At 43.9% G+C, this 17624-nt stretch overlaps 1 protein-coding gene across 4 annotated transcripts in view; it reads right to left on the bottom strand.

Moving 5' to 3' along the window:
- TLE1 (TLE family member 1, transcriptional corepressor) overlaps positions 1-14311 on the bottom strand; it is a 79356-nt gene extending 65045 nt beyond the window's left edge. For 3 of the 4 annotated variants that reach the window (XM_039729762.1, XM_039729766.1, XM_039729765.1), the window contains exons 1-4: positions 14147-14311; positions 13461-13561; positions 11766-11829; positions 11627-11671 (exon numbers count right to left, since the gene is read on the bottom strand). In XM_039729762.1, coding sequence (XP_039585696.1) covers positions 11627-11671; positions 11766-11829; positions 13461-13561; positions 14147-14170 — 234 coding nt within the window. In that variant the 5' untranslated portion in view covers positions 14171-14311. Of the gene's footprint in view, positions 1-11626; positions 11672-11765; positions 11830-13460; positions 13562-13725; positions 13926-14146 lie in introns of all 4 variants that reach the window. The other variant, XM_039729764.1, reaches the window with a different exon arrangement.
- Between the last annotated feature and the right edge of the window lie 3313 nt (positions 14312-17624).

Below are 17624 nucleotides of genomic sequence, written 5' to 3'. Positions count from 1 at the left end.
TAATTCAGTACCTAAACTACTTTTATCTGAATCCTCTTAGATGCTCATTTAAATTACAGAAAGGTCACAATAATTTAAACATAAGCTACATATGATGCATAAGACAACAGCTACACTTGCCAAATACCTACTACAGATTTGGATGCCATTCAAGTGTAAAGTGACTGGATATATTTCAGATGTCTAATTTCAATGCTTTATAAAAATAGAGAGAGGCTGTGTGTAACTCTCAATGAACCACTGTACACAACTGCCCATCCCAGTTACGGCTCTAAGTCCTCTTGAAACAAAGCCAAGGGCAACAAAGAATCTGTTGTCAGGATGTCGAAATGCTCCTTTCACATATCTCCACTATGTCAAGACTCTTCTAAAACTTGGCTAAAGAGGGCAGTCACCACATTTCTCTTTAATCTAACTTCAGCCCATCTTGCTTAAGGACTCGCAACTACACAGTATGTTTATCTAAATTTTAGTTCCATTGTTTAGTTTCCAAGCCTAAGCTAACCTTAAATACACACAGAAGTATTTAAATCTCTTAAGTGAGTGCACAGTTTGTTTTACTTTCAAGCTGTTTTCCAGGACACAGAGTTCCCACTTTTATTTAGATTCCAAGAGATGCTGAGAGAATCAGCAGCTGACTCTAATCCAGAAGAGGTCTTTGCCACCTTTTCCTCCAGGGACACAATTTCTTTGAACTATACTGCAGACATCTAGAGGACTGCCAAACATCTCAACAACCAATCAGACAGAAAACATTATACAAACTGGGAAAGGACCAGCTTGGTAGGCCACTACATCAGGTAGCTAAATAAACTCACAGGAGACACCCATCCAGTAGAACAGCCCAAAGTATCAGGACAACCAAGAGGTTTTTGGGAGAAACATGAGTATCAATGAGTTCCCCTCTTCTCATCTGACTACACTCTAACGAGTTGTTACAGTGCTCTGTAGGCAGCAAGGTCTCCAAAATGATAAAGCACACTTTGCAGTATTATTTTTAAGGTCACTAAGAACTTGATTCACTCTGGACAACTGAGCAACACTGCACTACACAGTAACAAGGAGATGACAAAGAGCACAGAAAGAGAAAAGAACATAAATATAAACCTAACTGCTACACTCCTACCAGGAAAGAGCACCAGTGGCTCTTCATTTAGTTTAGGATACTATTTTAAAACTACTTCCTATTTTGCTCTTACTCCCCGTAAGCAACATTTGAATTTCTGCAATATCTTTTCAATACTTCTCACACTGAGCCACTCAATTGGGATGGCAGTAGAAAGTCAAAGCTCTTACACAGCTGGAGAAGTATCTGGAATAAGTTTCTAAAAAATCGGAGCATAAAGCTCCTCAAACCAAGCACACGCATTTACATTATGCAAGTCAATAACAAAGCTCCCAGTCAGGATTCTGTCCTTATCAACATTTAAGTAAGACTGTAGCAGCAGTAAGACTAAAATGTACTTACTAGAACAATAAATATGCCATCCAACAAAACGAAATATTAAAACAAGGGTCTGAATAATGGGGGGGGGGGGGAGAGAAATCTAAAAATTAAAACAAAGGGGTCAAGAATGGGGGGGGGGGAGAGAGAAATCTAATCATTATGCAACAATCAGACTTTACAAATAACTACCATAGTAAGCACACAAGCACACCAACTAAGTCACGTGTACTACTCTAAATGTAATTTCACCATTTTAAAATACTTAGTATAGTCACACCTCAGTTTCAAAAATCTATCAAGTCAGAAAAACAATTTAAACACTTATTCATATCAATGCTTCAGGTGCCATCAGGTGACTCACTAATGAATAACAAGTTAAGAGGATTGACAACTCCTTTGATAGTAACTAGTGGAACTACCCACCACATATGATTTGCAGGGAAGGTGAACACAATGGATATCTTCACAGTGTAGGGAAAAAGGTTCACAAATCTTTCAGCAAAACTTTGGGAACATGACACTAAATTCCTTACCCATTTTATTATTTTTATATATATTCTGTGGCTTACAGAAGAGAAACAATAATAAAAAGACTATCTAAATTGCATTCTAATAGACAAGAATGCCATTAAAAAACACACAGCTCAGAAATATTTTTCAGCAAAAAATATCAGAACTATGCAATGTCCAAAAAGGTAAAGTAATTACAGACAAGATAGAAAGATTATGTTAACTTCCTTGCTAAGAATCTAACAGTCATAAAATTACTGAGAACAACACTAGCAGCACAGCAAAAACTTCATGGGAACAAGGACAAAACTGCTCAGTTATTAAATTATGTACGGATAAAATCATTTGGGATTTTTTTGAAACTAAGAAGTCCTGCATTCATGATAGGTCCAGTATTTTTTAGTATTTCCCACTAACAAGCATAAAGATCTCTTCATTTACCCTAATCCTCAATTTCCAAAGAGTTTCAAGCTGAGAAAGACAGAATATGCTAGAGAATAGCTTCAGAACTCACTTTACAGTGAATGGAAAAATGGACTGAAAAGTAAAAAGGATAGGGATAAAGGCCCATAGCATGCCTAGACAGGAACATAAAAGAAAAGGAAATAATGGGCCTCAGGAATGAATCTCTTGGTCACAGAGGATCAGAAGTTGAACATAAGTCAATAGCAGGCTGTTGCAGAATAGGCTGCCACCGCAGTAAGCCATTTTCTAAGTAAGCCTTCTATGCTACTCAGCACGGCATTTCCTCCCCTGGAGTACTGTACTTCAGCTGGGCAACACCATTCAGAGAATGAACACTCAGCTTTAGAGGTATGCAGCACAGTTCTGGAAGGTAGAGGAATGATTTGCTCTCCTTTTGCAGGGTGAAGAAAATGCATAGTAAAGAGCTGAAGCTACAACAGAAAAGACTGAAGCTGTAACTGAAGAAGCACTTCAACAGCAAGGACATAAAAGCAACCTGTTATCTGAAGAGCTTGAGGGTTGCCACTACTGTTGGAAGTCTTTGCTAACAGACAAAACAAGCATCCTATCAGCAATGACACTGGTATAGCTGATCCTGCTAGGAGGACACAGGGAGGCACTAGGTCCCTGCTAGTGACGTGATTCTAGAGTTCATATTTCAGTTTGAATAAACAACCTAAAAGCTTTCCACAGGTCTTGTTGAAAATTTTGCTTTTGTTTAAGTGACAATTTATAATCACCATTCGAGGCCACAGACAGCTAGCCTAGCTTACTGTCTGAAAAGTAATGGCTGGAAATCATATTTTACAAGATTTACAACCATTTTACAAGAGAAATTTTACAACAACATTTTACAACAATAGAAATTCAGAATGACCTTACACCCTCGCACCTTAAAGAAAGATGGATGTTTAACCTTTTTTTTAATGAAACAAAAAGCTTTGTTGTAAATAGGAACTGTTGGAGCAAAAGTACGAAAGAATGATCTAAGTCATTTTTCCCAAGAAAGTGTAGGGTTTTCATCTCTTCTCCACAGCTTAATTCAAATTTCTGCACTTGAAGTTGAGATCATCATGTCTTGAAGCAAAGAGCATGGCATTTCAAGGGGTTTAGAACACTTAAAAAACAAATTCATGAATAGGCAGATTTCCACATATCATAAAAACCACAGTTTCAGATGTCCTTTCTTTTTCTTCAGCTAACAAAAACAAGTTCTCATAGACTTAATCTTATCAAGATGCAGCTCATCAACTATACCCACTCCTGCTCCCATTCTCCAAAATGAAAGCTATCTTTTGTTTTTGCTTGTTAATCCATAGAAGCCTTTAAAATGGCACAAATAGAGATGGCAGCATTTTGTTCTCTAAATCAATTTTATCCTCAGCCATCAACTAGATCTTCCAGCACACAGAAAGATCAGTCCTTCCCTTCTAATTCAAAAATCCATACTACCATTGCCCTTGCAAACTGCTAAACAAGCAGTATCGGCAATGCACTTGTGTTCTGTAATATATTTACTGCAAATCCCAACGGCTTGCTTCCTAATGCAGTTTTCTATTGTGTCTGCTCTTGTGTCAATACTGTGACTGGTCACCTTACAAGTAAGTTGCTTTGACCAACGGTTTACACAAACATCAAAAAGCTTCAAAACAAAGGAAAAAAAGACCAAACAGAAAAAAGAGAACATCCATGTTGCTGAGAGGGGACAAAAAAAAATCCAAAAACCCAAACTAAGACGTCTTAAACCAAAACACAATTTAACCTCAGTTTTTTTGTTTTGTTGTCACATAGCCAAAAAGCCTAGTTAGCTGTTCAGATCATGTATGAAGTACAAAATACTTTCAGACAAGCAGCCCTGACACAAAGCTTACCTAACACCCCTCAAAGAACTTTAGTCTTTAATTTAATCATCAGTGCTAATTGGTTCACAAAGAACAAATGCTCTGAAGAACATAAAGAAAAGGTGGGAGCAACTTAGCCAATCCCCATTTAGTGACTAGACACTTCTAATACACTCTGCAATTTCTCATTAGACACAGAATATTATCATTATTAAAAAGTTCAGGGACATTCACCAAACACATCAACTTCCTGAACTGATTTCCCCATACTAGAAAGTGTATTTTTTAAATAGGCTTGCTAACAACTAAAATAAGAGAGCCAAAACAAAAGAAACCCGAACATCTCGCCTTGATGCTGTCAAGATTCATATAAACCTATGGAAACAATATTAAAATCTCTAACTTGAAAAATATAATCAAAATACTTTCAAGGGAAATTGGAATCCAAAAAGGCTTATAGCACTATTTCACAGGGTTGTAGTATTTTAAATTTTTGTTTTGTTGGAGGTTTTTGTTTGTTTGTGCAGCACTAAGGCTTCTTCCTTAAAAGAGACAACCTCAGGAAATAACTGATTTTTAAGTCTAACCTGATTTAACCAGAGTTTGGTTAAGATTAAACTCAATTTCAGCAAGCTCTAATCCACTTTTCAATCACCTCCAGCACTATGCCAGAAACAGTTCACTGCTGGAGTTTCACAGGGGCCTTTGCTGCAATCTGTTTTACTAATATGATCAGCAGCACAGCCTGGAAAAGACAGCAAGCAAGTAAGAAAACTTGCTCCATAAAAGAATTAGAAAGAAAGTAAATACAAAGGCTGCAAGGAAATAGAAATACATTATTTTATCCATAAGAAAGTAAAAGCAATGGCTAAAGAATTGCAAAGAGACCTTACAAGAGTAAATGGGCAATGAAACAATGGTACATAAACAAGATTTACACACACTAGGAGCAGACATCCCTAGCCACGTAAAATGATGGTCCCTGAGCTTACAATTATCATTCATGAGCAAGAACTCAAATGTGAAAGGAGTCTCCAGCAGTTCAGCATTTCATGGCAGTGAAAAGGAAAAACTTGGAAATTTTACTGAAGAAGAAATAAAGAAATAAAATTTAAAAAAAAACTCAAATGAAAAATAAAGTGGTAAAGAAATGAAGGTAGTAATGGAAACAGTGGAAATGCAAAAGGTGGTAATGGAAATGAAATAAAAAAAAGGTAGTAATACAAATCTCTCATTCACCAGCATCCTGAGAGCTGTATATAGACTTTTGAAAAGAGGAACTAAGAACTAAGTTCAAAATTCAAAAAGGTTGAATGAAAAGAAAAGAAAGTGATCAAAGAAAGCTTCACAACTGTTTAAGTTGGGACTGCCCAACCTTAAAAGGAGTCAACACAGATGGGCTGAAAGAGGTACATTTCGACTCCATTGAAAACACAGCTCGGCATCAACAGCTTCTGTCCTGAGAAGCAGTGACCATCTAATAGAGTGGAAACCAGATTCAAAGCAAACAAAGTTGGGGGGGGGGGGGGGGGGGGGTACAAGGGGGGGGGGGGGGGGGGGGGGGGGTGTCCTAAATCAGGCACAACTTTCTCCCCACAACAGTATAGCAATGGTGGAAACACACTAGAAAGTAGTTTTGCAGAGGAGGGCTCTGGAGAGCAAGTTGAATACGCATCAGCCCCACAGTCATGTGCTGGTGAAGGTTACACGTCATGTGAAGACACAGGAGAATGACTGTAACCAACTGGCTGATCATATTAATTTCCCTTTCTGTTCCCCTTGTTTGGCAAGAAGGAAGATGCTGCTATACTGGAGTAAGTCTCTAAGTGTCACCAGCAAGATGATCAGGCAATCAGAGCACACATCATACCAGGGAGAAAATAGATTTGATCAGCTTCAGGAAGAAGGGGATTAATGGGCAGACAAGACCTCACTGCTGAAAATCAAGTGATTATGGAGAGGACTACGTCAGCTCCTTCTCAGAGGTGCACAATAGAAGAACAAAAGGCACACAATGGTTACCAGTGCGGAAAGGCAAACTCCCAGTTGGTGAAGGATAAAATTCTTCACAATAAGGGCAGGTCAAACACTAGAAAGTGTTGCCCTGACATGTCACGCAATATTACCTCCAGAAAACTGTTCTAAGTAGAAATTTTATACTTACAAGAACATATATTGCAAATTCAGCTTGACTATGGGATCAACCTGGAAGAACTTTAAAAGCCATAGCCTCCAAGTAATCATAAGGACTAATCTGTTAAACTAGCTGTTTTGACAATTAAGTGCGGACAAAACTATGAATTCTCCCTGCCTTTTTCCCCTGAGAGGAACTATGTAAGCAACTATTGTTCAAATACCTACACTTAAGAATCCAACTAAGAAGCATGATGCAGAAAGTGACAATACTAGTGTTTGACATAATTGCATTAGATGTCCCTAAATCTTAACCCAAACTGAAAAGTAATTTCATTAGTTCCATTCAAAGCTGTTATCATTTTTAAAGCAGGTACTGTGCAGTCTCCTGATAAGTGCCAGTTGATCTAAAATTGTTTTTAAAGGCTTTTACTGCATGCCAGTGGTGATCTATTAAGTCTAAAGGATCCTAATTTTGCATAGGAGACATTGCAATTTTAGCACTTTGCTGCAAACACTCAAGTAGAGAGGGACAAAAGGCAATTCAGATGCTCAGCTTGATTTTGAACAACAACCAGCAGAAGAAGGAAAACCATTAAGCTTTCCCCACAGAATCTGTTGTGACAAAAGGATATTGCACACACAGAAAGCATCCCCCCTTCTCTTTCCCCTACCCCAAAAGTTACCAGCACTTTTCCTCATTCCCTCCAACTGAACAGATACACAAAGTACATCAACAGACTTTGTGATGCAAGCTCCAGTAACACAAGGGAAATATAACAATGTAGCTGGTAAGAATAGTGTTTCTCACCCTGGCTCTGTGAGGAACATGAAATCTGGTAGACTAAGTCTAAAATGAGAGATGATCCGGCCCTATTTAACATATGTACAGTGTTTACACTCTGACACGCTTTTGAATTAAGTTCTATATGGAGCTGACATAATAGATAGTATCTGACAACATGGTTATGTGAAAGCCACATGGAGATGTACTTCACAGTGCCCTGAATCTGTCAGATAACTCCTTCACAATAATGTTGGCCTCAAGCTTGAAACATGGTTCAAAAGTCACGAAAGTTGAAGTAATTGCTCTTAGTCTTTTCTCCTCTTTAAAATTGGCAACTCTATTTGTGGTTGAAATAGCTAGGCTGCTGACACAACTGTACTCATTTAGAAACCAAATATTTGTAGAATAAGTACAATTTTTTCAGAGAAAAATACTGTCACAATCAAGCCTACCATTTTCTCTTTTAAATAAAAACAGTTTTTTCATGTCTTTTGTGGCTGTGCCAGCTGTAAAACGTTCTTGAAACATTCACTGCACACCACCAAAACCTTAAGGAGTTTTTCATTCCAATAATTAAAATGTAGGAAAAAAGAAGAAAATTAATTTATCTTTAAATCCCTTTCAACAGCAAAGCCATCCTACTCAAGAGCTGCAGAGAGCTAACTAAGCTCCTTAATTCCCTCCTGTTTAACCCTCTCCTGAAGACTGATGTTCTAATGAGATATCATTAGAAGACTATGTCCTTTGCCACGAAGCCTTAAAAATTATTCCTCAGAACAGTCCAGGATAAAAACAAGACACGTAACTCCTGTACAGCTGGTTAACACAATGCAGCTTGGGAGCTTGTATACTTTTCTACAACAGGCAAGATACTGAATGACAGGTCTGCCTCCAGGCAGGTCACAGAGATCAAAAAGACCCACCCAAAGAGAAGGAAACCTTGCTATAACTGTTGGGACAACAGAAACCCAGACACTGCAGTGGTTTATAAGTCTAGCACTTGGTTCAGCACTGCCGAATTATTTTTTTTCTCCTGTGGCTGCCTGCCAATGAACAAAAGATAATCTTGCACCTAACCAATCCAGACATTAAATGCACAGGAAACCTTATCTTCTGACTTATGACAGAAGATGACAAGCAGAGCTGGCGAAAATAAAGACGCAGTGCCCTAGGAGCCAAGGGCAGCAACTCTAAGTGCAGCAGGATTTTTAACACCCAACCAACTATTCATCTTGGCACTAGCAGTTGATTCATCTGCTTTGCCAGCCACAGATGTCACATTGAGGAAAATCTCACTTGGACAGCATAACACAGAAAAGAAACTGAAGACCACACAATGTTCTTATTCATTCTGTCTTGACACATATGAAAACAAAATCTAAATCAACCCACATCCTACCGAAACAAATCCTCAGGTGGTTGTTTCTGTTTCAGATATGCAAAACTTGCTCAGTAACTATTCACCTTAAAATAATTTCTACAAACACAGTGTAAGCGTCTACATAAAACATGCTCTTAATAAAAAAATCTGTTATTCTTAAAGTTTAAAAACCTAACCTATGCAGAAAAAGAAGGAAACAAACAAAACCCTATCTAAACTAGACACAAATGTGTCAAAAAGATTATTTCCTGACCACTATTCAGCCAGCAGGTGAAACACAGCAGCACCTTGATTTAAGCACACATCACGCAGTTAAGCATTGCAAAGGGCCAAAGCTAGACTGGAGAAGGAATCCTTTCCATGGCCATTTCTAGTCTTAAATGCAACATATTCAAGTCAAAAGCTCTGCTGTTTGTGTATGCAAAGTTCACCTCAGTTAAGTCCATTTATAACAACATTCAAGTATTGACTAACTTTATTTTAGTTAAATTATAACAGATTATTAAAACTAAATGAAGACAGAACTGCTGACACAATTCCATCAGTACAAGAACTCAAACTCATTTACATGCAGGCTAACTGCAAGTACTTCATTTTTTCTAAGTGACTGTACCTTAACAGTGATGTACACACCACACTCCATGAATAAGCTCTGCTGCATTGTAATTTTGTTTTTCAAACAGCAGCCCAAGCAGTCTGAAGAGTTTCACACAGAGCAAGTACAGCATCCAAACAGGAGGAAGACGTTAAAAATGTTAAAGCTTGTTCACTGGAAAGTTTCCCCATCACTACATTTTCCAGTAACAAAGATGTTGTCAGAAATGACAATTTTTCGTGTCCCCTGATGATGCCTTGCTAGCATTTGGTTATAAGCCATAAAGCAGGAATAATTTCAGCCTGTCAGGAGTCTAGCTAATGCCCAGTTTCCCCCTAGAGAGAATTCCTGTCAAACGTAATGAGAGCTCCAAAGGCCCTTTCTACAACATAATGAGCACTTAGGCCATGCTGGTGATCAGCCAGCAAAAAGCATCAATTTGAGCCTGGCTACACCCTTGGGGGTAGACGTCACCAGTTAATAAGAATTATGATTACTATCTGTCAAAAGGCTCCTCAGAACTTATCGTTAGCAGTGGAAATTCAGAAAGAATGTCATTGTTAGGGTTTTGGGGGGTTTTTTTCCTTCCTGTAATCTAAGGCCACCTACATACTGAACTGCAACACCATTTGGCATCCTCACTGCAGGCATCTAAATCAGCAGCCTTTAACACGAAGGTGTTACTTTCACCAGAAATTAGAATTACTTAACATGTAAAAGCATAGTATATGAGACTCACAACGAGAGAAATGTATTTGTACCTTCAAAAGCCTATTATTTTCATAACAGCACGCACAGAGCAAGTGTGCATGACTCTCCCCGGCTACAACTAACACAGATATAATGTTCTGTCATAAATCTTAAAAGCTTCCGAAGTATCACCGCCTACTGGGTACATAATTCTAATTGCCATACATACAGAACATTAAAACTTTATACATATGTTAAGGTCAAAGTGGGAACCTTAGTTCTCACCCACTTGAATCCTGTGGGTTTAATTGATTTTGCCTAAAGTTAATTCCGAGTACACTAACTGAAATCACACATTCTCTTCCAAGAGCTCCTGATAATAACATCCATTTTGCAGCAAATGATCTCCCTATACAGATACTGGCTTCCTCACAGGTTACAGTATGACAAGAAGTTGTTGAAGAGAAAAAAATGCAAGAAAATCTTTAAATCACAAAGCTATGAAAAGCCACCTCACAGGAAAATGGACATTCTTCTAAAACACAAGCCACAAGAAAATTTGTTAAGCTACAGTACAGAACCAAGTCAATTACTAAGCTTGCTATTCCATCTGGTTATTTGGTGCATTATTAAAAAAAAAAAAAGGTTGTCACAATACAACTTCTTTTAATGGCATTTTGAATTGCAACAAGCAAAAACCCTAAAGAAGACCTACCCAGATTTGAAGATAGAAGGCTATCATGGAATTACAATGCCATCCTACCAAATACGACATTTTTAGGAAAAAACAAAACAAACAACAACAAAAAAAAAATTCAAAGAGTTTAGAGCTACAAAAGCAAAACTCAACTCTGTAATTCACTTGCTTAATGAATGTCTTTGAATATACTGAAGATCTGAAGCCTGAACTAATCAATTTCTTCGCTGTGCCCTAGCCGGTCAGCCATGCTCTTTAATTTAATGAAACAAGAGTTTTAGATGAAATAGCATATACACATCAAGAAAGAATAGTATTGTTGCACTTTGAAATGTGTCCAACTGTGCAACTTCATCTAATGATAATTTTTTTAAGAGGCCATCGATTTCTGAAAGACTTATTGTACTAGCATCTTGATGAAAAAGTGAATGTCAGCATATCTACAGAATACTTACACCCTGCCATTAATGCTTTATTTGGCAGACAATGACTACTCAATTGAGGGTCCTCTGGGCTGTGCAATCATTTAGCTTTTCTTCTCTTATGAGGTCCTTAGTGTCTTGTTCCAGTTCAATACTCTTTTTATTCACCATTATAGTGGCCATAAGTGTGAATTTTATGGGAACTTGCAAACTCATAGTCATAACTAGAGCTTTCCAAGTCACTAATCTCTTCATACCTTTATAAGGCAGGGATTTGAGTAACTATGACTACATATGCTACACAGACACAGGATCAGTTCTACATGTCAGCGCCTCTACCAGTAACAAAACAAACAAACAAAAAAACCCAACCCAAAATACCTCGAACTTGTAAAGTACTAAACTGCATTTTTCAAACCACAGACACAAGATCCTTCCTATTAATGCCAAAGTATTTCAGAACCAATACAACCAATACAAAAAAGGTATTGCTGCTTAACCTAATCTACACCTCATCTGACAGGAGGTAGGCAAAGGTCTACTAATCAGGCTATAAATCAGGCTATTGATTCAGACACGATACAGTCAACTGAGCATAAACAGCACAGCTACATTTAAATGCACCAGAGACTGCGGCTTAGAAAACAAAATGTCTTACCTGTTTGTGCATTTCAATGTTTAATCCATACGACATTTCATAGTACTGCAAATAAATGAGCATACATTATTTTCTTATGCTGACTTACATTTTATTAGGAGATATTTACTGAAATAAAGATAAAAACAAATACACTTACCATCACATAATGCCTCTGCATTTCCGTCTTTTCACTTGCCAGTTTCTCACATTCCAATTTAAGGCTACAAAATAGATCATGCTTTAATGTAACATGTCATTTTTTTGGCATCTACCCTCTCTATTTGTATTTTGACAGAAATTGCTAATTAAAAAAACTCAAACTGACTTGCAATATAGAAAGACTTAATCATACTTGAAATAAAAAGGCCAAAGAAGAAATTTAAAGAACATTTCATAGGTGCTGTATGAGGCCTGAACTGTCTACAGAACCTAAACATATCCACTCTTCATACTTTGACAAAGAGCTGTTATCAAGTGCTGCAACTTACAAGTTAGAATAGGATCTGAATTTCCTGTAAGTACTTCTCAGGAGTAAAAAAAATAAAAATAGAGGCATTTCTTTCTACACAGCGTTTAGTAAATGACTGCCATGTAACACCACTCACATTTACAATTACAGCTTGAGTATAATCCTTACCTTAAATATATTCTAGCAAATGTTACCTTGCCCAGTGCTTGAAAAGTGGTAATTCTGACCATCATTTACTGTCTAGTTTATTTTCCATTTTTTGTTTTCATAAACAAAAGTAAGCTGCATTTGCATGTCTCATCACAAACTATTATATAATTCTGACTACTTTCACCTTTTCATAAACAAAAGTAAGCTGCATTTGCATGTCTCATCACAAATTATATAATTCTGACTACTTTCACAGAGAGCATCAATGTCCCCTTTGTTTTCCATCAAACTGATTTTTTTAATGATACTTGTGAGCTTCCTATAGAACAGTTAGTGTGCAAGCACTATTTTCCACTCACACAAAGCCATATGTTTAGAGTTTACATTGTATTTCTTAAGCAATAAATGGCTTAAGCAAGTTAAGACTACAGTATCATAGGTAAAGGAAGAGGAAGAAACATAACTAAAACCAAGCAATTTCTGACTGGGAAACTTGTAAAGCTTTTACTTCTCTCTAAATCTTCCAGGTGCACGTAAGTACAAAATCAATGAAGATTAATGCTCCTTAACACCAGATGACCAGGGTCAAAAAGCACCTGTACCCTAAATCTCTGAAAGGACCTCAGCAGCAAGCACACACCCACAAAGAACTTCTGAAGGGCAGAGCAACAACGAGGAGTGCATCCCGCAACTTCCATGGATTCTGGTAAACTTTGTGTTACCACTCTGAGTACTTGTGTGTTTTAACTGTCCTCCCTGGCTCTCAACCACAGGACGCTGGCATTTTATTAATTTTTGCATTGACACCACACACAAATAAGCAAACATGAGAAGTAGCCTCCTTAACGCGCTGTGCCACGAACTGGGGCAGGTCTTCTCGTGATATACTGAAATAACCCCTCCACATACGGCTTCCCAAGACACACTGTATTTTTTGAAATGCACAGAGGTGCCGGGCACTGCAGTTCCGACAGTTCAGCTCCCGCAGCTGCCCGGGGAGCAGGGGCCCGTTCGGGGCAGGGCTGTCTCCCCGCACGCTCCCCGTTCTCCCGGAAGCCCGGCCGCGGACCGGGGCTGCCCCCGCTCCCCTCTGGGCCCGCCGGGGTCCCTCGGCGGGGCTCCGCCGCGACGCCGCACGCCACCGCCTGGACGCGCCCGTCCGCTGCAGCCCCCCGCGCCCCGCCGGGGACCGGGCGGCACTCCCTGGTCTCGGGGCGGCCCGCCGGCGCTCACCTGTGGTACTGAGCCTGGAGGAACTGGAACTCTTCTTTGATGCGGTCCAGCGACTCCGGGATGGTGAATTTGAAAGGCTGGCCCGCAGCCTGGTGCGGGGTCTGGCGCGGTGGCGGCACGGGAGAAAGATGCACGTTCAGACACTGCGCGGCCGCCCCGCGGGCGAGAGGAGGCGGCGCTGTCCATCGCGGCCGGGCCGGAGGGATGGAGAGAGCGCCCGGCCCGGTCCGCCCCCGCCCCGCGGCGCTGCGCACTTGTTACCCACCTTCCCGTCCCTCATCTGCGGTGGGGCCGAGACTAACCGCGCTCCGGCTCCGACCCACCCGCTCCTGCCGCCGCCGTCTACACGAAAGCGGCAAGTGCCGGCTCCTCCCCGCCGACCCCCGCCGCGGAGGCACAGCCAGCCCCATTCCGGGCGCTGTGTTCGGCGGATGCTGCCTGGTCCGGCGGCGACCCCCCGCCGTCCTGCCCAAGGCAAGTAAGTTGCCCACGCATCAAAAGTATTGGGGGCCGCTCCGGCAGGCAGGATGAGCCGCTCGACCCCGGAGAGAATGAACTTGTGAGGGCGCCTTCCTCTCCCTCCCCCACAGCTCCAGCCGAGCAAGCGAGCTGGAGGTGCGCTCGGGACCGCCCGGCCCTCGCCCCGCGCCCCGGACCCGCGGAGCGGCGGCCCAAGCCGTACTTACGGGGTGCCGGCTCTGGGGGAACATGGCTCCGGCCGCGGCGGGTCTCCCTCGCAGCGCGGCTCTCGCGGCGAGACTCCCCGCCCTACCCCGGCTTCACACCCGGTGCGCCAAGGGGACAGGAGCGGCGACGCCCGCCCACCGCCTTCCCTCCGCCGCCGCGGGCAGCAGCGGGGCAAGGCGCGGCTCACTGCCCCCGCCGCGGGGACATTCCCCAGCCGCGGCGTCCTTTGTTGCTGTTGTTCCAAGGAGGGCTGAAGGTGGCCGGGAAAGGCGGACGGGCCGCGCTTGGGACGGTCACCAGCGCCCCGCGCTCTTTCGGCTGCGCTTCGACCGGCGGGCGGCGCCCGCAACGCCCGGGCGGCGGGACGGGACCCGACGGGGCGCAGGGGGAGGCAACAGCCGCCCCTCGGCGGGAGCCAATAATCCCCTCACGGACTCGCAAGTGGTCGATGCGATTGTAAGGCCGGAAACCCCAGGCGGAGGCGACTCCCTTCTCCTCTTCTGCCCCTTGTCAAAAGGGGAAAACCCAGCCGTAAGGAGCGGATCGCAGCGTCCGCGGCGGGACCGTCGCAAGCCAAAGAAAGTCTCCAGGCAGGGACGCGTTGCTCGCAGGCGTCGGCGCAGGGGCCAAACCACCGGCCAGACACAGAGCGATGAACAAGGGAGGAAGGCAGGAGGAGGAGGAGGAAGGAGGCGGGCGGGGGCTCTTGCACAGCCGTCGCCGATCGGAGCAGCTCCAATAGCACATGCACGAAACGCTGGAGGGCAGGGGAAAGGGTACCACACACGCAGCAGACTCTTCGTTAGGTGCAGAGAAGTCCCCAAGACAAAAGAAAAGCAAACCCCTCACGATGCTCGTTCGCCTTAGCGTCCAGGCAACCAGCCTCGTTGAGAAAGATTAAAAAAAAAAAAAAAAAAAAAAAAAAAAGAAAGCGTCCGTTTGAGGTTTAAATCAGACGGGAAGCTCCTTCGTGCAACAGCACCACTACAGCCTCTTACAGACGGGCGCGTATCTGGGAGCCGGGCGTCTCACCAGAGCCCCCCGAGCGCGATACATCGCGGCGACATCAGCAGCATCATCCTCATCCTCGGTCTCCTCCGCGGCGGCTCGTCGCTCCTCGTCGACCCGGGATAAAGTTCCCCCCTCAGCTGAAAAATCCGAACCCGAGCGTCCGGGAACACCACCGGCTTCCTTTGCCCCGTCCCCTCCGCGCCGGCCAAGGGCAAGGGGAAGCCGAGGCGGCGGCCTGGCGGGCGGCGCTCGGCGGGACCCGAGCGCGGCTGCGGCCGAGCTGGACACGCCGAGCTCGCCCGCGCCGCTTACATTAGCACGCGGTTTCACACTCCGCCGGCTAACCAGCCGCGCGGCCCCGCCCACGCCGCCGCGCGGGGGGGCGGCCGCCCAATCGCCGGCCCCGCCGCCAACGTGGGCCCGTGACGCGCCGCGGCCCCGCGGCCCAATGGCGCGAGCCGGAGTCGCGCCGCCTCTCGGCTTTCGCTGGGAAGCGTCTCCGTGGCGGAGCGGCGGCAGCGCTCGGAGCCGGCCAATGGGAGGGCGCGGGGCGCGCGGCGCCGCGGGGGGGCGGGGAAGGTCGGCGGGAAGGAGAGCGGGGAGGCCGAGCTGTCCATCAAAGTAACGTGGGGCCCTCGCGGGCCGCCTGCGCGCGGCGCCTCAGCCTCGGCCGGAGCCGCCGGGCGGCCTCGTCCCGTGAGGGCAGCGCCTTCGTACCGCACACGGCCCGCTCCGCACACTGCCCGCACCGCGCACTGCCCGCACCGCGCACTGCCAGCCCCTCACAGCTCTCACCGCGCACTGCCCGTTCCACACACAGCCTGCACCGCACACAGCCCGCACCGCGCATTGCCCGCACCGCGCACTGCCCGTTCCACACACAGCCTGCACCGCACACAGCCCGCACTGTCCGCACCGCACGCTGCCCTCACCGCGCACTGCCCGTCCCGCACTCTGCCCACACCGCTCTGCCCGCACACTGTCCGCACCGCACGCTGCCCTCACCGCGCACTGCCCGTCCCGCACTCTGCCCACACCGCTCTGCCCGCACCTCGCTGCCCCAGGAGCTGGTCGGGCGCACGGACCCGCCTCGCTCGCCAGACGACGGCGGCGGGACCGTGGCACCTGCTAACAATGCGCCACGGAAAGCGCCGAGGCCTTGGAAGGATGAGCCGTCCCGCGGGCTTGCGCGGCTCAGGGCACGCCAACTGCTGCGTTGGTTGGAGTGACCCTCTGATCAGACGGAAGTTGTCCTTTGGGGAAAACTGGCTTCTTTTTAAGAGGGGCCTGATAGAGGAAAGCTGTCAATGGCTTTGGTTTATAGGCCCACTTGAGATAGATGAGGGTCAAACAAATTCCACAGGCTGTGTGTGCTTGCTGAGGAGATGACAAATGGTGACATAGCTTGCAGTGGGAAGTACACTTCAAAACATATCCTCTATTAGCAAGCACCTTATTCATAGCAGAATTCCACAATGAAGTGTGAAATACCTTTGGACTTAAAACAGTGCCTTAATACACACTTTTGCTGTTGGTATATACTTGTGTGCTGCCTAAAAAGAGGTCTTAGAATGTTGAACAGCATCATTTAAACATGGTAGGGGTAATGTTACTATCTGCATTTTTTTTAATAATTCCCCACTAGCCTTTACTAAATACAAATTACTTCCTTAGAATTGCATTGTGCTTCATCTTGTATCCTAAGGAGCAGTCTTTGTTTAATATTTGATAGGAAATTTAATGTTTTGCAATATCAAAGTAAAGCTTTACTCATTCAGAGTAATAATTCCCATTATTATTCCCAGAATATTCTGTATTTCCAGTTTTACTTAAAAACATCCAACTCAAAAGGGAGTGAAATTGTCTCAGTCTTCTGCAGCGAAAAGTTTGGACTCCATTCCAGGACTGAGGAGTTTTGTCAGTGAGCACTGATACGTCTGTGTCTCCGTGCATGTCTGTATACTTGTATATGTCTGCGTGTAATGGGGTCTGCACCTATAGGTGTACATATATATGTGTGTTTATGTATATGGTGCATATGGGCATGCATCCTGGGGAACACATAAATAAACGTGTGGGCTTTTAATGGTTCCTAAGAGATGAGACAAAATACCCTTGACAGTGAGCTTTGATAGATTGTGGTTCCCAGGACAGGAGTGCAAACTTGTCTGGTGTTCCACCTGCATAAGCAAAGCTTAAAATCTTGCACTCTGTTCCCAGCTCTTCCATTGTTGTCTTGGACTTGCCAACTTGCTGCTCTGTTCATGGCAATGGAAAGCTTAATTACTTAATGCTTATTAAAGTACTTAGATCTTCAGATGAAAGGTGCCATAAAAATGCAAGCCATGATTATATACTTTGTGTGTGTACCTAGTAGCTATGGAGTCTATAATAATGTAACACTTACCTAACTTTTGTTGTACTTTGCTTAACCTGCTGGCACAAGTTGTTAATGAGATATTGACA

Source organism: Passer montanus, unplaced genomic scaffold (assembly GCF_014805655.1).
Source record: "Passer montanus isolate IOZ18808 unplaced genomic scaffold, ASM1480565v1 scaffold7, whole genome shotgun sequence".
Lineage (NCBI taxonomy): Eukaryota > Metazoa > Chordata > Aves > Passeriformes > Passeridae > Passer > Passer montanus.
This window is presented reverse-complemented; position numbering and strand designations above follow the sequence as displayed.